Source organism: Sander vitreus, chromosome 2 (assembly GCF_031162955.1).
Source record: "Sander vitreus isolate 19-12246 chromosome 2, sanVit1, whole genome shotgun sequence".
Taxonomy (NCBI): domain Eukaryota; kingdom Metazoa; phylum Chordata; class Actinopteri; order Perciformes; family Percidae; genus Sander; species Sander vitreus.
Window position 1 is genome coordinate 5,658,139 of NC_135856.1, and position 25,637 is coordinate 5,683,775.

At 41.4% G+C, this 25,637-nt stretch overlaps 2 protein-coding genes across 5 annotated transcripts in view; both read right to left on the reverse strand.

Annotated features, from left to right (window-relative positions):
• man2b1 (mannosidase, alpha, class 2B, member 1) overlaps positions 1-5,563 on the reverse strand; it is a 29,635-nt gene extending 24,072 nt beyond the window's left edge. Inside the window, 4 exon segments of the mRNA XM_078274453.1 lie at positions 1,678-1,851; positions 4,940-5,042; positions 5,407-5,523; positions 5,525-5,563. Of these exon segments, the coding sequence (XP_078130579.1) occupies positions 1,678-1,851; positions 4,940-5,042; positions 5,407-5,523; positions 5,525-5,548 (418 nt within the window). The 5' untranslated portion in view covers positions 5,549-5,563.
• Positions 5,564-6,891: 1,328 nt separating this feature from the next.
• Positions 6,892-25,188, reverse strand: LOC144533237 (E3 ubiquitin/ISG15 ligase TRIM25-like). 4 transcript variants are annotated; one of them, XM_078274502.1, is made up of 10 exons: positions 24,991-25,188; positions 21,165-23,360; positions 19,533-19,628; positions 17,745-17,825; positions 15,966-16,118; positions 14,294-14,453; positions 13,649-13,687; positions 12,966-13,031; positions 12,242-12,316; positions 6,892-10,600 (listed from the first exon to the last, which is right to left on the reverse strand). In XM_078274502.1, the coding sequence occupies exons 2-10, from the start codon at positions 21,750-21,752 to the stop codon at positions 10,047-10,049; spliced, it is 1,812 nt and encodes a 603-aa protein (XP_078130628.1). In that variant the 5' UTR covers positions 21,753-23,360; positions 24,991-25,188; the 3' UTR covers positions 6,892-10,046. The 4 variants fall into 4 exon arrangements, with proteins under 4 accessions (XP_078130628.1, XP_078130620.1, XP_078130611.1 ...); XM_078274494.1 differs by having other exon boundaries at positions 12,242-12,319; XM_078274485.1 differs by having other exon boundaries at positions 12,966-13,034.
• Positions 25,189-25,637: the final 449 nt, after the last annotated feature.

Sequence of the window (25,637 nt, forward strand, 5' to 3'; positions counted from 1 at the left end):
AGCATTATAGACCTTTTTCACGGCAGACATGTTGACATGTTATAGTAGCAAAGGCACAGGTGTATTCAAAACCATTAATGATGGCTGCATTCCACTTAGGAGAGACCCTGGTATTGTTCATGCTGACTCACTGACATAGCTCACTGGGACACTTTATGGAATTGAGCCATTGTTAAGGTTATCAATTTCAGACGTGCTTTTCCTACTATGACAAGTCAAAATGTCTGCTGTGAAAAAGGTCCATAACCTGTGTTACAAAATGACGCACGTTCATCACGGAAGTAAAGGCTGGACTACAATAGAGCTGTTTGGAGCAGTTTGTGAACAGTGATTTCTGTTGGAGATAGTAAGTTCCTTTGAGGTGGACTTTGGGCTTTTTTACTTTGTAAACCTATAATGTGCACAAAAAAGATATATAACAATAAAGGAAAGGGAAAAAGTCCAAAAGCATAATATGAGCACTTTAAATAACCCCTTCAAAGATAGGCTACATTTCGTTGAGGGAAAAACTGGCATGGTCATTTTCAAAGGCGTCCCTGGGACTCTCACCTCAATATATCTGAATGAAATGTCAGTCAATACTCACTGACTGTAGAGTCTGTAGAGCGGCACTTTATTGTGTGTTCATGTTAAATAAAAACAGGGGTCAGTTCTTAATGTAAACATTAATACTTTTTCATAATGCACCAGGTTAGAGGGAACCTTGTACAATTGTAGAATCTCCTTTATATCCAAGCTAAACAAAGTTAAAACACAAAACAAAACAAAACAACGCGCACAGACACACCGAGTCGACCGTCTGCGGCGCCATCTTAGATCATATAGAAGTCCTTTGGCGCCTTGTGCTTTCTCACCTCAAAGCCATCACTGACCCCCTCCTGGACCCCCCTGCAGTTTGCCTACAGAGCCAATAGGTCTGTAGACGATGCAGTCAACCTGGCCCTCCACTACATCCTCCGGCACCTGGACTCCGCAGGAACCTGAACATCAGCTCCCTCGTCAAGAAAGCACAACAGAGGATGTACTTCCTGTGGCAGCTGAAGAAATTCAGCCTGCCAAAGAAAATGATGCTGCACTTCTATCTATGCCATCATTGAGTCCATCCTCACATCCTCCATCACCATCTGCTACGCTGCTGCCACTGCAGCGTGTCATTCGGTCAGCAGAGAAGGTGATTGGCTGCAATGTGCCGCCGCTCCAGGACCTTAACGCCACCAGGACTCTGAAGCGTGCTGGAAAGATTGTGGCCGATCCCCTCCCACCCCGGCAACAAACTCTTTGAGACACTCCCCTCTGGCAGGAGGCTGAGGTCCATCAGGACCAAAACCTCACATCACAAGGACAGTTTTTTGTCCACTAGCCTTATCAACAAGGCCCGGAAACCACCCTGACTCTCTCCACACCCCTGTGGACACTTCTGTTTAACCTGTTTGTTTAACTTATTTTAGAGAATGTGTGACATGCACCTACAACACCAAAACTAATTCCTTGTATGTGTTAAAAACGTACTTTTATTCTAAATTGGTATTGTAACTGACATGTTCCTAACCTAATCGATATTGAATCGAAAATAAAATGTAATCGGGAATCAAAATCGACTGGGACCTTGTGAATCGGAATCGATTCGGAAAATCAATGACGATACCCAGCCCTAACATACAGTGTTGGTTCATGCACCTTCATTAACCAGCTGTTTGACTGTCTGCTGCATGCTGGAGCTCTGCTGTTTCCACCAGCGGTAGAAGAACGCCGTCTCCACGTAGATAAACCTCCTGTCAGGATTCTTCAACAGCTGATCCACCACTGAGTCCAGGATGTACTGCACACCGGCATGCTGAATGTCGTTACGATCTACACACAAACACACAACACACACACATTATTTGTAAAAAATACTTTGTCACAGGTTTGCAAATATATTTAATGATACACTTGTAAAACCTTTTAGGTTGAAGTAAAGAACACCAGGCTACAGATGATATCATGGCAACGACACAATTAAGAAACAGAATCTGTTTACTTAATTAAATTACATTCTTTTTTTTTAACCTTAAAACCCCTGGGCATAAGCTGCAATGTCGCAACTAAATAAATGAAGAATAGATGAAAGTTTGCCTTAATCCACATCCCTCCCCATACACACAGTACACATTATCGATCATGCAAAGTGCAGATGATCTCTGCTTACATAACCACACACGGGTCAAGAACAGATGATGGTCACCTGCAAAGCACACGGCCGCTCTCACTGTAAAAAGACGTGATGCACTAAAACTATAAAACTGTTATTACAGCAGCTGGCTTCATCAACAAGAGACCTGGGAACACATTACAGTCTCAACATCTGACTCGACATTACCACACATTTTTGGATCCTCTTTGAATTTGCACATATTCGTTATTGAGAATAATTGCACATTCATGGTCAATCATTTGCACATTCCATCCTCTTTGTCTTTCTCGAAGGTGCAATCATACATTTCATCACAAAATAATGTACACTACATACAGTGGTGTGAAAAAGTGTTTGCCCCCTTCCTCATTTCCTGTTCCTTTGCATGTTTGTCACACTTAAGTGTTTGAACATCAAACCAATTTAAACAATAGTCAAGGACAACACAAGTAAACACAAAATGCAATTTGTAAATGAAGGTGTTTAATTATTAAAAGGTGAAAAAAAATCCAAACCATCATGGCCCTGTGTGAAAAAAGTGATTGCCCCCCTAAACCTAATAACTGGTTGGGCCACCCTTAGCAGCAACAACTGCAACCAAGCGTTTGCGATAACGTGCAATGAGGCTTTTACAGCGTCCTGGAGGAATTTTGGCCCACTCATCTTTGCAGAATTGTCCTAATTCAGTTACATTAGAGGGTTTTCGAGCATGAACGGCCTTTTTAAGGTCATACCACAACATCTCAATAGGATTCAGGTCAGGACTTTGGCTAGGCCACTCCAAAGTCTTCATTTTGTTTTTTCTTCAGCCATTCGGTGGTGGACTTGCTGGTGTGTTTAGGATCATTGTCCTGCTGCAGAACCCAAGTTCGTTTCAGCTTGAGTACACGAACAGATGGTCGGACATTCTCCTTCAGGATCTCTTGGTAGACAGCAGAATTCATAGTTCCTTTTATCACGGCAAGTCTTCCAGGTCCTGAAGCAGCAAAAACAGCCCCAGACCATCACACTACCACCACCATATTTTACAGTTGGTATAATGTTCTTTTTATGAAATGCAGTGTTCCTTCTACGCCAGATATACTTGGACACACACCTTCCAAAGAGTTCCACTTTTTGTCTCATCGGTCCACAGAATGTTGTCCCAAAAGTCTTGGGGATCATCAAGATGTGTTCTGGAGAAGTGAGACAAGCTTTGATGTTCTTTTGCTCAGCAGTGGTTTTCTCCTTGGAACTCTGCCATGCAGGCCATTTTTGCCCAGTCTTTTCCTGATGGTGGAGGCATGAGCGCTGACCTTAACTGAGGCAAGTGAGGCCTGCAGTTCTTTGGACGTTGTTGTGGGGTCTTTTGTGACCTCTTGGATGAGTCGTCGCTGCGCTCTTGGGGTAATTTTGGGCGGCCGGCCACTCCTGGGAAGGTTCACCACTGTTCCATGTCTTCGCCATTTGTGGATAATGGCTCTCACTGTGGTTCGCTGGATTCCCAAAGCTTTGGAAATGGCTTTATAACCCTTTCCAGACTGATAGATCTCAATTACTTTCTTTCTCAATTGTTCCTGAATTTCTTTGGGTCTCGGCATGATGTGTAGCTTTTAAGGATCTTCTGGTGGACCTTACTGTGTCAAGCAGCTCCTATTTAAGTGATGCCTTGATTGTGAACAGGTGTGGCAATAATCAGGCCTGGGTGTGGCTAGAGAAATTGAACTCAGGTGTGGACAACCACAGTTATAGTATGTTTTAACAAGGGGGGCAATCACTTTTTTCACACAGGGCCATGATGGTTTGGATTTTTTTTCTCCTTTAATAATAAACACCTTCATTTACAAATTGCATTTTGTGTTTACTTGTGTTGTCCTTGACTTTTGTTTAAATTGGTTTGATGTTCCGAAACACTTAAGTGTGACAAACATGCAAAGGAACAGGAAATGAGGAAGGGGGCAAACACTTTTTCACACCACTGTAGCTGGTTGCTCACCACGTGCTTTCACTCAGGCATTCACAGACATGTGAAAACATCGTCACACATAAGAATAAAAACCAATTTTAGCTCAGAGCAGAAGTGATTCCATGACTTCAACCTGATATATGTGCAGATTAGGGTTGCACGATATTGCCAAAATGTGATATTGATTATGAATATTGCGATATCGATATTAATTTTGATATTTTTAAACATATGTAAAATTACAAATGTTATGGGAAAACGCATCAAAATAGATTCATAACAAATTAAACAAGTTTTACTTTTTTACAACACAAGGTTTATGTCAACTGACGGTCATATTGGACTGGTCCAACATGAATAAATAAATAAGGACCATGTCTACAGAACAGGACATGTTTTACTGGTGGTACAGTATAAAATCTATAAATAAAGAGAACAGGACACAACTTTTCTTTCGCTTCTCTGATTCGTTCCATTTTGTTGTCTCTATCCATTTCTTCACTCTGTTGAAATATGCACACTCGTGGTACGCTCCATAGGGTTTGTCACGTAGTGGACCCGTGCGCTGACGTGCACCAACATGTGCAAGTGGCACGGTAACTGGCCAATGAAACAGGATCATTACAGCGTTTCAAGCAGGCTCTAAATCAAACACAACTAAGCCACACAGCCAACGGACGGGACGCAGCGCTCCTCAAAATAAAGAAAATATTGCATACTTATTGCGACACTTTCGATATATTGCGATAACAATACTGAGTCAATATATCTTGCATTGCATATTTAATCTGTGTGTGTGTGTGTGTGTGTGTCAGACTGACCTCCATAGTAGTACTGGTCAACAGTCTTGAGCCAGCCGACGTCATCGTGTGTGTGAGGGACCAGGTGGACATTCAGCATGTTGGGCTTGGTGGCATGACATGACTACACACACACACACACACACACACACACACACACACACACACACACACACACACACACACACACACACACACACACACTCTAAGGACACATCTAGATCCAAAGCACTGGACTACACTACTCTATTGATAGGAAAGGCAGAAAGTAAGTAGAGGTATACTATTGAAACATATAAGGAGAAATAAATATTCCGTATGTTCATATTGTCGATATAATCTCAGTTCCTCATACAAACTGATAAAACAAAAAGGTGGAAGAGTAAAACCGAAAGCAGTTGGAAAGAAAAACTCGTTAGCTTTAGCTAACGGATGCTTGACAACTAAAACACACAAATTAAAACGGCAGAAAAGTAAAGGCAGCTGACCTCGTATCCGCAGGTGAGGGTCTGTTTTGTTTCCTGGTTGAGAGGAAAACATAAAACCCCGCAGAGGAGGGACAGGAGAGCAGCAGCCAGCTGTTGCGACCTGGCCGCCATGTTGGAAAATGAACCGCAAATCATGTGACATCTGTTTACGTTCACTGGGGTCAGGTGATAAGGCTTCCACAGGGGTAAAAAGGGTGTTTTTGTTCCCTCAGTTCAGACTCTAAGGCAGAAAAACTTGAGGCAGACCCGTTTATATACTGTCTATATAACGTACCACGTAATACGTGGTCAACATAGCATAATAGTACCACGTAATGGAAAAGCGCTATGGGCAGACCAGGCTGAAGCAACTCCGTCCCAAAAACAAACACATTTTTGGATAATTTTGTGAATTTTCTTTTTCTTTTTTTATGTTTATATTTCAGAGTTATTTCATACAGAACCTTATTGCTTTTTTGTACAGCACTGTGGTTAGCTTAAGCTGTGTTTAAATATGCTCTAGAAATAAACTTTACTAATTTAGGCTACTTAGCCTACTTTTGAGGTGGGGACTGAGGATTTTTTGACAAACCAAACTTTAAATAAAAAATATATACTCTCATACATTTTTATAGTCAGAGACTGTGGGCCTCCCCTCAGACAAAGTTTGGAAAAAGGTAATTAATTGAGTTCCAAATCCTTTATTTTCATCAATTATTTTGATGTCAAATGATCTAAGGTGCATACCACATAACCACACTGTAATCCATGGCTTGATTCCCGGCCGGGGGGCCTCTGTTGCATGTCATACCCCTCCCTCTCCCCGTGTTTCCTGTCTCCCTCCACTGACTGTCAAATAAAAGACAAAACACATTTACACACACAGGATTCTGTTAGAGTGGCCAGAGCTGAAACAATCAGTGCATCTTAAATGCCACTTAAATATTTAGCACAACCAGTTTTCTATTGTGTAATCGAGTTGTGTAAAGTGCTGCAGTAGGCTCTAAAAACAGAAATGCTATCACCCATTAGGCACTATCTCAGTTTTCTCAAAATGTGATTGTGAAAAGGGAAAGATTTTGTCATTTAAAAATGAATGATCTGAGTTGATTGTCCTTAAATAAGGGTTAAATTAACGGAAAACGAAAAAAAATATTTTGGACAATAGATAAGATGTTAAACTACAGCACAACAAATATTTGTCAGTATAAAAACATAAATGTGGAAGATGGAAGTCCTCTACAAGTGAAATCCTGTCTTGTTTTTTGGGTGCTAAGTTAAGGCATTTTTCATGAAAAGGGAAATCTTTAAATGTCATTATTGTGCAAATTAACAGTCTGAAACTGTACATCCTGCCACCAATCACTAGATATAGCCTACGCTACAACTTCAACCTGCATAACAAAGGCAGTATTTATCTGTGGTAACAACTCCTCTTGTATAAATCCTTGTTTAATGTGTACTCATATTTTCAGTTCGGAATATAAAATAGCCTCAGACTGCCAGTTCAGATCTCCATGGATCAGTTTATTGCGAGCCAAATGGAACAAACTCATCCTGGAAAAAGCAACATTCAGACAATTACAACATATTTTACAATTACATTAAGAACAGAACCACAGTGAGTAAACAGAGTGAGAAAATGCTACATGATTTTACAGACCAGCACTTCTGTTAATGTTCTACAGCTTATGGAATAATACACTTCATGGCAAAAACAATTGTTTCTTACTTTGGATTGACCTACAAGACCTGCAAATTCGGAAATATCATTTTTCAGAATCGCATGTGTTGAATTTAGCTTCCGAGGTATTACGTAGCATAGACGCAACACCTTTTAGGTTTGATGTTATTTTAAATACATTTCCTGTTAATGTTTTAATAAAGCTTTTAGTTTTTAAGACTACTTTTTACACATGCCCTCAAACAAAGTTACATGTAATAATTAGATTCTATGTACCCTTCTTGTTGTGTCTTTGGAATTAAAATAGTTGATCCTTTCCCATTCCACAGACAGTTTGGTTTAAAGGCCTCACACAGTGCTCGGTCAAGTGATCACAATCATCTGGAATAGCGCCATTTAAAAACAAAACTTCAACGAGGCAAAGAAAAACATTCCCACAATCAAAGAAAAACTGTGGCTACAGTATGGCATCCATTCAGATGGAAGGCAAGGGCACTTGGACATTTGGAAACTGTGGTACAATTAGCATGTCCCTTGTAATGCTACCCTGGAAATCCAGAGTTCTCACGAGAGCACAATTTAAATTTGCTCAGCGAGTCTCTCATTAACTCATTAACTATGCCCTTGTAGCCGAGCTGCACCAATCACATCGGTGTATCTGATATAGGCGGGCCAGAGGCGAGCTAAACAGAAGACGACAGTTTAATCTACCAGTTAGCTCTGCTGGTAGCTAAAGGTATGGGGCTCTGGATACGTCACCCTGTGTATTGTTGTGATTGGTCGTAGTGTTATCCAATTGCATGCAGTGAGATTTTCAAACGCATGCTTGGTACCGCCCCTCAAGTTGGGCCATTTTCATTACTCAGTGCCAGAACCTTAAGCTATCGGATTTGGGTCTGGATTTCCAGGCTATTGTAATTCTACAATCAAAGGGCAAAAAAGTTGCAGACTTAAATAAAATGTTCAAGTTCTGATTCTGATGTTTCTTCTTATCCAACACCCATCTGATGTTCTCTCATCCATGTGAAGAGTTTGAAGTTGCAGAAAGTCAGTTTTTCAAATCTAAACTTGGATATGAGGTTAGACTTGACTTGATTAGCTATGATTGGTGATTAGATAACATTAGGATTGGATTTGGAAGCATGCAAAGTACACGTTTGTTAGCTGACAGTTGACAACACTCAATGACAGTAAGTATATTTTAAATCCTCCACCATTGGTCACCAAATTATAGCCAGGTTGTGTAGGCTTGTGCGGTTTGCCTGACACTGATGATTGATGGTGTGCCTTTGATAACATCACTTTAAAATATGTAATCATGTATTATTACTGAATATTAGTTATATACTTACACAGATATCACGGTCCTTGGGGAAAAAAAAAAAAAAAAAATCACATTAACAGACATTTGAAATTGTGAATGAAGAAGACCTGCGATGTGAATACAGCGTTAAAGGAATAGTTTGACTTTTTGGGGAATTACCCTTCATTTTTTGTTTGCCAAGAGTTCGATGAGAAGATCTATTCCATTCCCACGTTTTCACAATACATATGAAGCCATCGCCTGCAGCAGGTTAGCTTAGCACAGAGACTTGAAACAGGGAGAAACAGCTAGCGTGGCTCTGTCCAAAAGGTAACTAAATCCGGCTACCAGCGCCTCTGAAGCTAACAAACAGATGTTTATACATGGTTTAAATATCTTTACACAAACCAAAGTGTAAAAAGAATGACAGTTGTGGTTTTCCACATGGAGGTGCAGAGGTCAGTGGATTTTGTTACCATTGGCGCAGACAGTAAAGTGGTATCAATCGTCTTATCTAACTCTCGGCAAGAAAGAGAGAGGGTATTTCCCAAATATCAAGCTATTTCTTTAATTCATCGTAGTCTACTCTAAAGACAGACCTGCAATGTGGTGTAAACAAAAACTCACCTGGATAAAATAAAATGACCTCAAATGGCATGACAGTCATGACCCAATGAAAGACCATCTGCTACAATATGGCCTTTAATTAGTCTAAATCTGAAGCTAAGGTCACTTTAGCAGCTTACAATTCCATGTCACATGGCAGTGAAGTTGATAAAGAAAAGAATCTGCTGTCGGTAGTCGCAATTACTAAATATTATATAGTATAATTAAATAATATATAATAATGGGTGAAAATTCAGTTCTTTTGCTCAGTGCTACTGTTCCACCTCAAAAATGTCCTTCCCAAGACAGGAACTTGTCTTTGCAGAGCCACCGTCGCTGCGTCTGGAGTTTAGGTACGCCCCCAAGATGGTTGTGATTGGTTTAAAGGTGCCATATTATAAAAACTGAGATTTCAGGTCTTTTTTGATTATAAAGCAGGTCGAGGTGCTGTATAATACTTTGAAAGTATCAAAACGCTCCATCCACAGATAAATGCACACAGTCCGTATTTAGAATCTGTGCCTTTAAACGAGCCGTCAGAACTTCTGTACGGTTGTGATGTCACAACTATACCGTTTATAGGTAGAAAGTGCCGCTACAGTGCCGTTAGAGTCATTCCTTGACTGCAATGACGGTGCAGAGACTGCGAGAGCGCAGATGTGGAAGACCCGGAAAGGCTCACCAATCAGAGAAGACTGAGCTTTTTTGGGAGGGGGGGCTTAAAGAGACAGGCGCTAATGAATACAGTGAGTGAACACAGGTTTTTTTTTTGTTTGTTTTTACATTTAAGCATGTAAACCTGTTCTAGTAAAAACCCCAAATACAAGTATGAACCTGAAAATAAGCATGAAATAGGACCTTTGAAGAATTGTAAACAACCCAGTGTTTTTTTTTCTCCTATCCCAGAATGCATCTGTGGTGTAGCCCGACCTTACTCCACAGTGCTGTGGAGATAGGTCTGGCGATTCAGTAATATTTTCTAGTCTTTATATTAATAAGTTGAGTGAACAGCACTTTCTTGCAGTAGTTAAATGTAGATGTGTCCTGGATGAGGAAAGGGGGGAAAGGTTAGGTCGGGTTTCCATTGCCTCCCTCATAGGGGCAGATGAGCAGGGTGGAGTCCAGGTCCAGGCGGAAGGCCGGGTACAGCGGCTGAGAGAACGGGCAACGAAAGGTGTGCAGGAGTACCACTGCGTCCGATATGCTGTAGAAGGATAGCACTCCTTTCTGACGCTCCAGGAAAACGCCGATCCTGGGGCAGGGCGGTGCAGCCACCGTGGTCTTACGGTTGTCGTGCCAGGCAGCGTATCCCGCGTGTGTACACCTTAGCCGCCAAGAGTTCTCGTTGCGCCCCAGCAGGCAGGGTTTTCCGCCACCTTTACGTCCGATACCTCGATAAGTGACGCCAATGTCGACCCATCCCCCACCCCTCCACTCCACCTCCCAGTAGCTGGCACCTCCAAACTGGCCCTCCCTGCACAGGACCTGGGCCACTGAATCAAAGCGCTGGTGGTGAGGGGGGTAGGGTCGGGTCTCCTCGCCACAGTGGGCGCCCGGGGGCCTCTCCAGGAGAAGCAGAGTAGGGTGGGCTGTGTCAGGGTCCAGGGACAGATGACATAAAACTGGAAAAGCAATGAAATTGAAGAGTCAAGAGGCAGGAATTGAGATTTTTACTGCCCCAAAGAAAAAACAATATTCTACAAGAGAGATGGACGGACCGAAGGTTGTTGATCACTAATCAGGGAGTTCCCCAAACAGCCAGATTGGAAAAGTAGCCATGCAGAGAGTTTTGCAGTGGCATAAACATGTTTGTAAAAAACAATATTAAACCACAATCCTCGCTTTGATCTTCAAAATGTGTGTGTCCAAACTCCTGAAATTTAAAGAAATAGCGGGTCAGACACCTACATGCTCATTTAGCCGGCTTAATGACAGCCTACTCACGAATGGATTCACCTGGTATTACTGAAAGGATCAGTTGTTTAATCGATTCGCTGATCGATCAAAACTTAGTTGATAACAAAAAAGACACAATCTCAGTAAAAATCGGTGCACTTCATGCGTCGCTTTCAGCCCATTCATCTCGCGTTCTTGACACTCCCACCAGATGGCGCCAAAGTATGAAATCCTATCACAAACTGTATCAAATAATCCTAAACACGGTGATCGATCAAAACTTAGTTGACGACAACGCTGATAATCAATTTTAGTTTTCTTCCTTATCCAGACCGAAGGTCTAAGGATAGATGGTTTTTATTTGCTGTACAGACTGTAAAACAAATGTGTGACTTTGGGCAACATAAATCGAATTAATTGACTAACCAGTAGCCATTTAAGCAAGCAAACATGTAAACATATTTGCCGTTTGTTATTATTGTAAATTGGATAACTAGACGTTTATAAAAGAAGCAATTTAAAGATGTAGCCTTGGGCTTTGGGAACTTGTAATTGTCATTTAAAATAATCATTAAGATTTAATATTTTTAGTCACACTAGTGGCATGGCTTGAATGGTAAATGGTGGTCCAATAAAACTATTGAATGGATTTCTATAGAAATTTGGTACATTCATGTTCCCCTTAGGATGAAATGTGATAACTTTGATTATACCTTATCATCTCATCTCCCACCATCATTTTTATTTGTCCAATACTACAAACCTGCAAAACTAATGGCAGAAGTGGGATCAGGGTACTGAAAATTGTTGACCCAGACTTGGTTGAAATCAGTCCTCAAAGATATGTCTTTCCTGTTTCTCCTTTCTACTCTGCCGCTCTCAGTTTTCGGGGTTCCAGAGTTTAGTGGGACACTGACAGATGTTAAGCCGTCCCGTAGACATTTTGGCACAGAGAGGATAAATTACACACATAACCTTAATCCTCCTCTGACCAAATTAATTATTAATGGCCAACCAGGCGTTGGTACTCTGTCATCCTGTCAGCTGGCTTGTTTCTGTCGGGACAAGGTTGGGCTTTTAATGATGGACCTGGATGTCATAAATACAGTATGATTGCCATCCATCATTGATAAGGCTCCACACTGGGCTCTCAGATTTCCCAGCAGGAATCTCATTATCTGGGGAACTCGAGGCATGGAAAGAAGAAGGAGAAAAGGAGAAGGAAAGAGTGTCAGAAAGAAACTAAGAAGAGAGATTCTGAATTGGTGCACTAGGGGGAGAGAAGAGAAAGGACAAAGGAAAGAAATGTAATGATGAGGTGGAAAGTTTGAGAAGTAGAAGGGATGGAGGATAAACATGGTACTTACACCTGAGGAAAGTTGCCCTCATCCTCTGATCAGCCGGCTGCAGTGACAAAGAGGACAGAGGGAACAACACCGGCACTGCTGACAGGAGACACGTGAGAGAAAGACACAGAGAAACTGGTATTTAGTACTTTTAAATGAACGGAATGGAATAAATGCATTGAATAGGAGTGAGAGGGTGGGGGAGAGAAACAACAGGAATTGGAATAAAAAGTAAGAAAAAGAGAGGATGAGTGAGACAGAAATGATAAAAAAGGAAGGAAGAAGGAACAAGCACAGTAACCAGTAACAGGGAGTGCCTGGGAAATAATGGTTCCATAAATCCAATAAATAAGACTATTCAGTAATGAGACCTAGTTAACAAACAAACCTTGCCAAGCATTTGAGCATGTAGCATTAGTACCAAACAATAAAGTCACTACATTTACAATGTGTATGTGAGTAGCATCTTTTAAAGGATTTTGGTGAAATTCATTGTTAGTGGAAAAATGACACAATCTCAGTAAAAATCTGTGCCTTCATGCGTCACTTTCAGCCCAGGGATTTGGTTGTTGCAGTAGTACAACAGAAATAAATTATAAGAGGTACATAAAGTAAAATAATGGTAGAATAAAAAAAAAAGCCTGCTGGTTAGTTAGCATGCTTACAAAACCAAAACCAGCTCTTTGTGTGAGTTAAAGAGTGAGTCCACCAACAATTACAAATAAATCCCACATTTTCCACTTACCCCGAGTAGTATGATGCCCTGCCGATAGTGTTGGTTGTATTTGCTGAGGTTTGAAGTTCTCTGCACCTCCTCAATACAATGGATATGAATAGTATTTAGTGTATGTATATATATATATATATATATATATATATATATATATATATAGAGAGAGAGACACTATCTGTCCAATCTGAGTTTTCTGTTGCACGACTAAAACAACCTTTGAACGTACACGTTCCACCAAAACAAGTTCCTTCCCGAGGCTATTTTGCAGCGGCACCGTGGCTTCAACCTGCACTTAGCATCACCCAAGACGATTGTGATTGGTTTAAAGACATGCCAATAAACCAGAGCACGTTGCTCTCCCATCCCAGAATGCTGTGTGGACTAGCCAGACCCTCCTCAGCAGCGCTGTGGAGGAATGTCTGGCAAAGCTAGTCTAAACTAAACTGAACTGCACTGACTAGAACAAGGCAGAGCTGGATATGAGCCAGACAGCGTTATATCAGACATCGGCCTGTCCTCTTCAGCATGAATAATTAACACATCCACTGTTCCTTGCAGTGTTAAATGTCATGTCAAAACCTTCAGCCTGGTAAAAATGGGTCACCTCAGACCTGACACTGTCACAGAGGGCGTGTGTGTGTGTGTGTCTGTGTGTGTGTGTGTGTGTGTGTGTGTATCATGTTTCTAATGCTTACCTTTTACACATTCTGCGCCCAACACGTGGTTGTCATTAACTGGAAAGAAAAATTAATCATACTATGAAACTGAGCACATATATGTGAGAGTATGCACTTGGCATTTTGTATATTTAAATCTACTTTATATTAGGGCTGCACAATTAATTGCTACTATGTATTCAAATCGCAAAATGGACTAATGCAATATCCAAATCGCAGGGTGGGGGCGCAATATCTGTTAAAGGCAAAGTATGTGTCAAACCGTTCTGAATGAAGTATTGCTGCAGAGACGTCCCGGCCTACAAATCCTATCCAACAGACTAAAGAAAAAAATCTTTGTTTGGTACAGATCCTCACAAAAATCATCAGTGAATTTCTTTTTGATGGAAATGAGAATAATGATACAAAAGTGATCATTGCCTCCAATATCGTGAATCATATCGCAATCGCAACATCAGTCAAAATAATCACAATTAGATATTTTACTCATATCGTGCAGCCCTACTTTATATATGCTGAATTTGCTGTATTTTAAGTTGTATTCGCTCAGTCTATAAATTTGCCCATGGAGCTTGTGTCTGCATGTTTGAGTACTTAGTCTATTTATTAGTATTCAGTATATCCTCAGTGACTTTTGTCCTGCCTGTAGGGCATCTGCTGTACCTGCGCGGCTGATCTTGTCCACTTCCTCCCTACAGACCTCCTCCATGCGGCTGCGGAGGTGGCACAGCGCTCCCCAGGCACCGCTGAATCCCTCTGAGGGCAGGCTGAGGGCTCGATAGTGCAGACTGGTGGAAAGAGGGACACATAGCAGGGGAGCCACCTGGGCCGATACAGAGAGAGAGAGAGAGAGAGAGAGAGAGAGAGAGAGAGAGAGAGAGAGACAGACATTCAAAAGATTAATATTTAGAACATTGGAGAAATAAAAACAAGATCACAAAGTAGACTACATTGTTATTTGACTCTAAACAGAGAATATAAACTGTCTGAGTATCTGCACACTGTCAGAGACACAAAGCAGAGACGGAACCTGACTAAACACAGGCTCAGTGACCACCAACTGGCAGTAGAGACAGGAAGACTCAGACCGACATGGCGGCCCAGAGAGGAGCGTATTATGTGCTCACTGCTCAACAGGGGAGATAGGAAAAAAAAAGATGCACTTTCAATTCTTTGAATTGAGAAAGAGAGAGAGAGTGGAAAATACAGCCTGACTTAGCATCCACAGCGCTCCCTTCCTCCTTCCTTAATTCCTTGTACAATTGAATTTGAAAATAGCACTTAAGTGGCCGCTGTCTTTTTCCACTGGTTACTGCTGACTCATTCTCCTCTCACATCCTTTCTTCCTCCTCCATCCTCCATCTACACAGGCTAATCTCTCTGAGCAGTACGCACTCTGGTGACTTCTTATGGCCTCCAGGATGCATTAGATGTAATGGGTGAATACCAAATACCATTAGCTTCTAGGGTTGGGCATTCAAAATTGGCAACAGCTATAAATGCTGTGATGCTGTACGTTGGAGATGTGTTGTTCTAATGTCTATGTGGTAGCATTTGTCCCTATCAAATAAACATGAAATGAAAAAGAAATGCAAGACTTGGTAATGTGCAGTGGTGGAAGAAGTACTCAGATCTCTTCTAAGATCCGTACCAAGCATCCGTACTAAGATCCTTTACTTTTGGTGAAACATTGGACATTGGTTATTAAACTCAAACCATCTGAGAAGTTTGGATAGGAAATGTCTCTTTGGTGGACTCAGACATCTGAAATGTGACAAGGGCTCCCAAAAATAGACTGTATATAAAGATGGACGGCTTGACGGCTTCACAAAAGGGAAGCCAAAACATCTTGATCGCCCCCTGGTGGCTGCGACAGTAAACTAGCAAATCATCGTCAAATCATTCTTTTTCCAAAGATAATTTCCTTTCTTATCGCGCTGATGTTTGTTCAAGTGCTCATTTTTTTTGTGATGAATTTGTTTTTATTTAGTTATTTGATGCTGTAAAAAGGGGGTGAAATGTCATGATTGACACCTGTGATTGACTCACTGCTGAGCAGACATGGTTTCGAAATTACAAGATGCCAGTGCCCGGGATATTTTGGCTTCACTTTTCAACAATGGGAGGAAATGGAGACGCATCTTTAGGTTACACTTTACTTGAAGGTATCTACATAAGAGTGACATGACACTGTCATGAACGTGTCATAAACATTATAAACAAGTCATAAACGTTTCTGACATAACGCTTCTTTTAGTAAGTGTCATTCGGTTTTGACATGACAAGATATGGTTAGAGTTATGGTTAGGGTTCATGTGTCATGACTGTGTCTCACCTGTAGGAAATGGGCAGTGTCCTCTGTTTGCAGAAGCTGACTGATCTCCTCGTCTCTCCTCCTGAGCTCCTCCAGGTCTTTCTCCAGCACCTCTACGTCTCGTTCCGCCCTCCCAACCACCGCTCGCTCCCTTGCCTCTAGCCTCGCTCGAACCTGAACGGCACACAAGTACAGCATGGATGCACGAATCAAACCGTTCTGTTGCTAATCTTTTTGCTTCTGTGCTTCGTCTCGTTTTGTGTTAAGTTCTGCTTTGCTCTCTTTTTTGTTTCTTTGTATTCTAAAGCTTTAGTGCGTAACGTTTTGATATTAATCAACGTCCGTTACATTCAAGCCATTGCCAAATGAGTTGCTACAAAGCTAATTAAGACTATCAGCTCCACACAACTCCCTCTGTATTTCTCAGTATGGCGGTGCGCGGTCACGGAAGGCTTGCATCATGTGGACGCGCCAACAGTTTTGTTGTCATAACTTAGAATTCCTCATGGGGGCGGAAGAAGCCACGCACTATAGCTTTAAAAGCCAAAGGACTACAGATTAAAAAAAAATAGCCTTTTGGTTAATTCTGGCATTTTAACCCATGTAAAACCATGCGCTTTATTAATTTGCACTGTCCCCTTCTTAAATCAACTGAATTGATTTGAACAAGTGCATTGGACAGAACGGAACAACTCCAGTCATTTTAACAAACATATAAGAATTATTATTTCGTAAGCATTGTAGTACTATTAACTACAGTTCCCATTAACCTCCTTAGAGCTGTTTAAGTGTATTACTTGTGCTACATTTACAGCTTCTGCTACAATTAATACAGGAACTACTGCTTCTAAGAGGCCGTGTACAGTGCAACGTTTTCAACATAATACGCAAAAGAATGTTTACGTTCTGGCCGTTCGTTTACACGCCACTGGCGTTTCGGGGGGGGCTACAAACGAAAACTTTTGAAACCGGGTTCCAGAGTGAAATCTTTTGAATCGCCGTGAAAACTAGCAAAACTGGTGTCTGTGTAGCCAGACTGGAAACGGCGCCATCTCATTCCCACATACCCCTCGCACTATAGTAAAACTCCCAGGTGGACCTCAGCAATCCATTCAAAACAATGCAGTCTAAACACGGAACTTTTTAAAACATAGAAGGAAAAACGTTTCTGTTTTTTAGCGAGACTGTTGTCGTCTAAATGTAGCCTAAGGCTACTTCAGCTACTCTTCTGAGTACTGCTGCTAATACTGGTTGCCAAGAGAATCCCTGCCATTATAACTACCACTCTAGTCTCGCATTGCCAGACCTTCCTCCACAGCGCTGCAGAGGAGGGTCTAGCTAGTCCACACAGCATTCTGGGAAGGGATAGAAACGTGCTCTGGTTTATTGGCATATCTTTAAACCAATCACAATCGTCTTGGGCGACGCTAAGCGCCGGATGAAGCCACGGTGCCGCTGCAAAATAGCCTCGGGAAGGAACTTGTTTTGGTGGATCACGTGTACGTTCAAAGGTTGTTTTAGTCGTGCAACAGAAAACTCAGATTGGACAGATAGTCTAGGTAGCTGTCTGGATTTACCCTGCAGAGATCTGAGGAGCAGCTAACCATAGTCCTCATGAATCCACCGGAGTTTAGAATGCCAACGCAAAGAAAGTGGAAAGTGACGAACATCCGGCGGAATTTTGGGGTGGCACCTGAACAATCGCCGGAAATGAAACGTCGTCGATATAGACTACTACCACTCCAACTGCTACATCTATTGGTATCATTACAACTGGTACTTCTAGCCCCTGCTCCTTACCTCTGCCTTGGTCTTCTCCAGGCGGAGTGCCATGTCTGCAAACAGAGAATCACTGTCCTCCAAAACAGCCGACACTGACAACTGAAAAACACACACACACACACACACACACACACACACACACACACACACACACACACACACACACACACACAGTTAGAGTAAAACACAGTAAATACTTAAAGACACCATGCAGCAGAGAATTCAAACTTGTAGAAAACTCTTTCTAAGAAACAGTGAATCTTTAATGGCAACCTCATCTGCCAAAGTACTGCAAAAGAAAAAAACTCCAACCAATAAAGCACAGGTGAATCCACTGATACTTCTCAGCTATATGTCATCAATGATATCTCATAGTTTTACAGTTTAGAAAGACGTGTTATGTACCGTTTCAACCAACAGGAATCATATTAGATTGAGGAAAGTTGTCATTTCATTTTAACACAGCAATTTGAGTTTCGTCTCCTATCTTCTACGATTACAACTTCCAACCAACTTTACATGAACTAAGAAAAGCAACCTGTTTTTAGATATGTCACAATATTTTTTGGGGGAAAATCCAATGGCTTTTGGTATATAATATAGTTTATTTATCCTAAGACGCAGGAGTATTTAATCAGCCCAAAAAGCCATACATAATCTCTCTATTCAGTTTCAGACAGCTACAATGTTTTTTGCACATAATAGGTACATGAGCAAAACAAAAACATTACATTAAAGTTTTCTGAGATTTTAAGCCATCCCAACAATCCTTTATCACCAATCTTTGGTGCTATTGCTCTTTATTAATTGCCAGACTAAATAAACTTTAAGCTTGGACGTGCTGTTCGTGCCAGAGTGACCAACACAACCACGTTGGCTGACTTGCGACAAATGCTGGTTGAAGAATGGGATGCCATCCCACAGCAGTGTGTGACCAGGCTGGTGACTAAACAGGCTTTCCAACGGTATAAGATTTATTACCAAAAAGCATTGTTACCACAGAGAAATAATCTACCAAACACAAATTTCCTTACTTTTTGTGCTAAGTTTATATTGAGAGCCTGAAGTGTGCTGCCAAATTCTATTTCTAGCAGGCCTAAACACTTTAATATAAAGACATTAAGACCAGTGGTCCCCAAACTTTTTCACACCAGGACCCCCTTACTGACACAAATTAGCCCACGGAGCCCCATTTGAAATTAATATTTTTTCCCATCTGATAGGATTTTTGCTTTTCGATGATATATTTCAGAAAGTGTATGCAACCCATGACCAAAATAGTCATACATTATGTTATTGTCTTACTTATGGCTGAAATTAACCCCCTTTTTGCGGGGGTCCCTGGAACCCCCTCAAGGAGCCCTGGGGGTCCCCGGACCCCACTAGTCTAAACCACTGATTTAGACTATCCTGGGACAATGTAACTCTCTACAGAAAAACAAAACAAACTAAAATAAAGCATGAATTAATTGAATTAATTAATAATGTTAAGATCACAATCATTCATCACAATTATTAAAGGGGAACTATGCAATTTTTTAGCTTAATTTACCTTAACTGAACAGCTTCGGAGTCATTGGAATGACTTTTTTTCGGGTTGAATGGTGGTCGTCTCGCTTCCCCCTAGCGCCTGTGAGCGGAAAAACCACCCTTGCAACTTTGCCGCCGGTCTCAGCGTCAGGAAGTATCGCGTGATATCAGGTCTTAGAACCGTGACCTTAGCATCTAAAATGTAATCGAATCGAGGATTTGGAGAATCGTGGCAACCCTAGTAAATAATATTTTTTTTTTGTGCGCCTGTGTCACCTTGAGGGACTCCAGGCTTTGTTGAAACTCCTCCAACTTTCTCTCTCCACTCTGTGTCCTTTCTTGAATCATCCTCTGAGATCCCTGGAGCTGGAGCTGACACACACAAAGACAGTTAATAGACAACATTCAGGTATTTGTGAGGAGCATCTCTACTACATTCTCTTAAATACATTTTTTTGTTTAGTTTGTCCATTGGGTGAAAGCTGTGGTGATTTTGTTATGCACTGTAGATGTTTTATCTATTAAAGGTGCACTATGAGTTCCTGCATGGTTTCAGCGTGATTTCATTTTTGTCTCAAATCGTGGGCATCTCTCCTTGATCCGCTAGCTGCCTGTCCCCTGAATACACTGTGAAAAAGCCTGGTCTCGGGAGACAACACAGGGGTCGTAAACGTCAAACAAACACTAGGGGCACAGGCTGTGCACTGAAATACAACAAACCACGTTCCAGCCAATCACGGACAAGATGACCCCTTGCAACCCCACCCCTGTGGTTTATATTTAAAGTACAGAGTTGTTAAAAATACTGACAGCACAAACAAGAATGTTTAAAGTTTAACTTAACAGTTGTAGACTTAGTCTGAAGCGTGGCAAAAGGTGCTGCAAGTCATAAAATAAAAACAGATGCTATTACACAAACAATTCTGAATGGTTTTGATTATTATTTGTTATGGGCTTTATTTGATCTACTACAATTATTTATTAATTTTTACTGTTGTTTGATTGGATTTTGATTTCCATCTAATGTAAGTGGCCTAACGATGTGCAATACACTTTTACAATATGAGACAACAAGGTCTCTCCCATCTTCCGGCACACCTGTCAGTGTGCAAATACACCTCTTCCAGTACGCTTTCATCCATTCATATGACAATGGAAAAGTCTGGACCATTAAACCAACACTGCCCAGTTGCTACATGTAAACTATAGGGCTTGTAAACAAAAGTCAAGATGACTTAGTTTAGCAGGATGAACTTTATTTTAACTGGCTCAAAACGTATCAAGAACAAGCTGAATACGAGTCAGCCCAGACTGCATTTTGCCATCACATTTGTTTGATCAACATTTATCATTCAATCTTCTAACACTTTTTAATTCTAGGTAATGTCTGGGAGATTTTTTTTGAAAGAGGACAGAGAACTGTTTGTTTCTGGTTGTCAGTTAATGACAGAAAGGTGATTTGACATGATGGGATATTGTTTTTAATTAAATTAGATTAAAGTCCTTTATTGGCCGTGTCAGTTTCTTAAAGCAATTTAGTTTGGGTTGACTTGACTCACATGGATCAATACAGCAAGTAATACACAACATCAGGTTTGTTAACACATATCTGTATGGGTTCCACAGAGAAAGCGTGTGAGAATCTCTGGGTTTAGGCCTAAGTGTTTTATTCTAGTATCTGGTGATCCTTTAAAAGCTGTAAATATTATTGTCAGAGATTTTGCCACTTGAGAATTTGGAAAACTCTTCGATCAAATTTGTCTGTGCGTCCCTGACATAATAAATACACATAATTTAAGGATCAGATTATGGAGCCCTCCTCCAGTAGAGAGACTCTGAATAGATAGTGTCAAGTCTGAGAGCCCAAAATTAGTAATATAGTATGAAACCTCAAGTGTGTCTCTGTACCTGTCTCCTGGCTCTCTGGGCGTCCACATTGTGCACTTCCTCCTGGTCTGCCTCGCACAGCAGGCAGTCCCCGCTCCACTCCACCTCAGAGCCGCTCCCCGCGGGCTCCAGACCCAGTCGGTGCTGGGCGCACAGCCGCTCCGCCAAGCACTCCACCGCGGCCACCAGCTTGTGCCGCCGCAGCGTGCCAACCTCCCGGTGCGGCAGAACGTGGAGCTCGCAGAAAGACGCCAGGCAAACCAGACACGACTTAGCCGCCCTCAGCTTGCTCTCCACCGGGCAGAAGTCGCACGGTACTTCCCCGACTCCCTCCAGGTAAAGCTCCGGCTCCATAACCATTTCACTCAGTTTGAGTTTGTCGACGACTTCGGCTAGCACCGTGTTCCTCCGGAGCACCGGCCGAGGGCTGAACGTCTCCCGGCACTGCGGGCAGCTGAACTGGCCCGAATCCGCCTGGTCCCAGTAGTTGTTGATGCACGACATGCAGTAGGTGTGTCCGCACGGGGTGGACACCGGGTTCTTCAGGAGGTCCAAGCAGACGGGACACCTGAACTGGCTCTCCGTCACCGAGATATTCGCCTGGGCCATCTCTGGTGGCGTCTCCTCTCACTTCTCTCCTCAACAGGCTTCTGAGCAGCCTGTTGACTCCGCTCGCGTTGAAGCTTTTCCTGGCTGGGGAGGGGTCACGATACCATGGGAACGATACAGCCATGGATACAGCCATAGACAGTATATAAGAAGGCCCAAACAGTCTCTGGCACTTCCGCAATGGCATCCAGCCTGTTATTGTGGTAATTCTGCCCTCGGTTATATCTGACAGACAGGAGAAGGCTTTAAAGGATCAGTTCCCTCAAATTTCAAACAAATACATTTTCTCACAGTGGTAGTAGTTCAGTGGTGGTGAATGGAATTTTATTTATCACATTTTGAAATTTTAACAGCAATATATGTCATATATAGCCCGTTGTTATGAACTTCATAAGCATTTTTTTTATTTGATAAACTCTGCATATTGTCAAACACAATAGAAAAGGTAACATTTTTAAAACTGTGTCTGAACTTAGAATTTGATTTCAACCCGTTCTTATTTTAATTCATTTTTATTCAATGTATTTATTTTTAAATTTTTTGTTTAGATATTTAGCTCATTTACTCTTTGTTTTATATACATTGTGGGATTTTGTGTAACTGTTTTGATTTCTAATTGTCTTCTTTGGCTGATGATGACTAGGCTACATTGATGCTAATGTCACCATTTGTGATATGCTGTGGTGGAAACATTGTTCAGGCCCTATACATAAGTAAATGTTCTAATGCCACACTGAGAAAAATAATCCACACCAAAGTGCAGCTAAAGTTTCAGCGCCGGAGTCCAAGAAAAGTTTCCCCAAGGGGACAATAAAGTATAATTGAATTTAATTGAATAGATACATTTATCAGCAGGAGATTTATGGTTTTAACAACATGGAAGGGGGCAATACACCTTTTTTTTTATGATGCATGTCTTCAAAATTGCTGACATGAGAATCAGAATTAGATTTATTGCCAAAGTAAGTTTTTACTTGCATGGAATTTGCCTTGTTGTGTTTGGTCCATACAATAAACATATTGTTGTACATGTGTATAATGACAATAAAAGGCATTCTATTCTATTCTTCTATTAGAAATGGAACAATAAGCAATAAGGAGAGACATAGGCTTATATGTTGCACTAGATGTTATAATGAATACATCTTAGAGTTCTTTTTCATACATAGTATTCGTGTTGTTGCATTTGATGCACTTATGTGGAGAGAAGTTGTTTTCAAATTAAAGACTTAGCCAGCTGTTTATAGAAAGTTGAAAGCAGTAGGGTGATATTGTTAGACTGTATACATTTTGAGAATATGCAACGCCCTCTGCTGACCATTTCCCATAGCACACATCACTTCTCTTTGCCATAAAGAATACAGTGAAACCTCCAGTGTTTTTCAAATGATTGTATGCATTAGTTATCTTAACCCCTTTTGGGCCATATTCAATCATATCCAAACAACAACAGGTGCCCGTGGTGGGGCGGCCTCTGGCTTGCCCAGTGGGAGCGTTCGCCCCGCGTTGGCTGGGTCCTCCAGCGGCGTGGGTTCGAGTCCGGCCTGCTGCCCTTTGCTGCGTGTTGTCCCCCCATCTCTCTCCCCCTTTCCTGTCTATCCACTGTCTCTATAAAATAAAGGGAAGAAAAAAAAATTGTCCATGGTAATACATTTTTGCCTTATGTATTTTTCATTATTCTGAACCACCTCATGTGAATGCTGTGAGTGAATAATAGCTGTGGTGATTTTGCTGCCATATGTGCACATTTTATTCACAGCTGGATTCAAACTAGACATCTGAATGGGACAGGAATGCTATGACCACTAATTCAGTGACAGTTGTATAGATAATATATGGTTTAAGTCAAATTTTACTTACTAAGCTTCCTGCGATATTACAACGTGAAACGTTTTTTAGATTGGGTTCCAACTACAAAATAATTGCTTACTTTTTTAAGTGCTCTTGCTCGGTTAACAAAAGGAGAATATACTAAATTCTGAATCGTTACTTATGAATATTATGTGAGGTATATGTTGTCTGCTGTCGTCTCTGGTGTTTCTGTCATTTTGTGCCGGCTCCGTGAACTGTTGCTGAATTTCAGGAACAGCTCAGCCAGAGATTGAAGGTTAACCCTTCTGTTGTCCTCGAGTCAAATTTGACCCGTTTTCATAATTTCTATGTATTAGAATATTTGGGTTCCTTTCAACTTAATTTCTCAAAAATAACATGGATGGTTCCATACAATGCTCTGCACAAGTTAAATGAAGGATCAGTTCACTACTTTCATTTAATGTTCTGTGTTTTATTCAATGTTATAGCATTTGAAAAAAAAACCCACCCTGACTAAACTTCTACATGCCTTCCTCTGATCTTAACTATTAGTCAAAATAGTTCACAATTTCAGCTTTTTAACTCAAACGTTAGATATGATTCCATGTAAGTGAAGTTTATTGACCATTACTTCCAGAAAAAAAAGTGTAAAAGTAATAAGTTGGGTTTAGTGGTGCCCAGAAAAGTGTTAATTTTGGACCCTGGAGGACAACAAGTCGACAGGGTTAAGAGGGGGACTTTCAGGTACTTACAGTAAGCTTTGTTCTGTGCCAAAACACACACGCACGCACACACACACACACACACACACACACACACACACACACACACACACACACACACACACACACACACACACACACACTTTACCTCTGGTGGGTTTAGTTTGTCAGTGGGAGCCAGGATTAGTGCTCCATGTCACTTTAAATGCACCAATACTTTTACAAAATGATTTGTAGGACACAAAACGAAGCAGAGTAATAACACTACAAATAGGATCCCTAGAATTGTTGAAATGACCTGCATCACACTTACAGTAAATATTAAAATGTTTTTGAAATAATGATCATCAAAAGACATATCTTTTCATGTAAATGTTGTCCAGTTTTAATGTAGAAGTCAAATCAGTGCTTACTGGGGCCATGGGCCAGGGACTTATTTCCATCCTGGTTTCCTTAACTATTTTTAAAAGTTTATGTTTAGTTTGGCTGACGTGAAAATGCAATAAAATATCCTGCAGGCTTTGATCGTATGTCTTCCTCACTTGTGTATCTGTAATGTTTCTCCAATCCCAGTTCTTGAGTGCAGTCCAAGTCTCTGTCTGAGTCAGAGCTTAGAGCAGGCGGACAGACAAAGCCCTGAAAGGGGGTCTGGTCCCTTGACTCCCTGGGCCTTTTTGTTCAAAGTGGGGCTGTGATGTACTCACTGTTTTAGAAAGAGCCCTTTTCAGCTAGGCCGTAAGGCGATCCTGGGTCTTTCCTAGCTAGGGTGTGCCTTGGGCGTCTCTGGTTTACCTGCGGGAACAGGATGGGTGGGGTGGAGTGGGCTGGTCCTCCCTGGGCCAGGTAGTAGTGGTGAGGGTGGAGAAGAGGAAAGCAGCTGGTCAGTGGAAGAGGGAGCGAGAGAGACCTAGAGAAAGGGAGGGATAGAGGGATGGATGTAAGGCGAGAACGGTGAGAAAGGACCAATAAACAAAGGTGGTGATGAGGGTCTGAGGTGAATTAATTGTATCAAGCTCTTTCTCTCTTTGGTGGCGGTCTCCAGAGACAGCAGCACAGAGAACAGCAGACAATGGACACACTATTAAACTATAGACCAGCTTAGAGAGACCTGCAGCTCTTAAAGAGGCAACCTGCTGGGTAACATGTACAGGTAATGGGTCCTCTCTGAAACATTGATGTTTCTTCAGTTCTACATTGAACAAATGTATATGAAATTACATCATGTCTATATGTTCCCACGGCAGATATCATTTCATTTAATGGCAAAGATTTGTTTAAAGCTCTCTCCAACAGCAACACTTAACATTGGATTTGATTAGATATATAGATATGCAGACGTTCAACAGTCATA

Excerpts from the sequence above, each read along its gene's own strand:
- LOC144533237 (XM_078274476.1), bottom strand. The coding sequence starts at position 21,752 with ATGGCCCAGGCGAATATCTCGGTGACGGAGAGCCAGTTCAGGTGTCCC. Across the intron at positions 16,119-17,744 it reads TGGAGAAGACCAAGGCAGAG|GTTCGAGCGAGGCTAGAGGC; the intron begins GTAAGGAGCAGG and ends TGTGCCGTTCAG. Across the intron at positions 10,601-12,241 it reads GAGGGCAACTTTCCTCAGGT|TTTTATGTCATCTGTCCCTG; the intron begins GTAAGTACCATG and ends TTGCTTTTCCAG.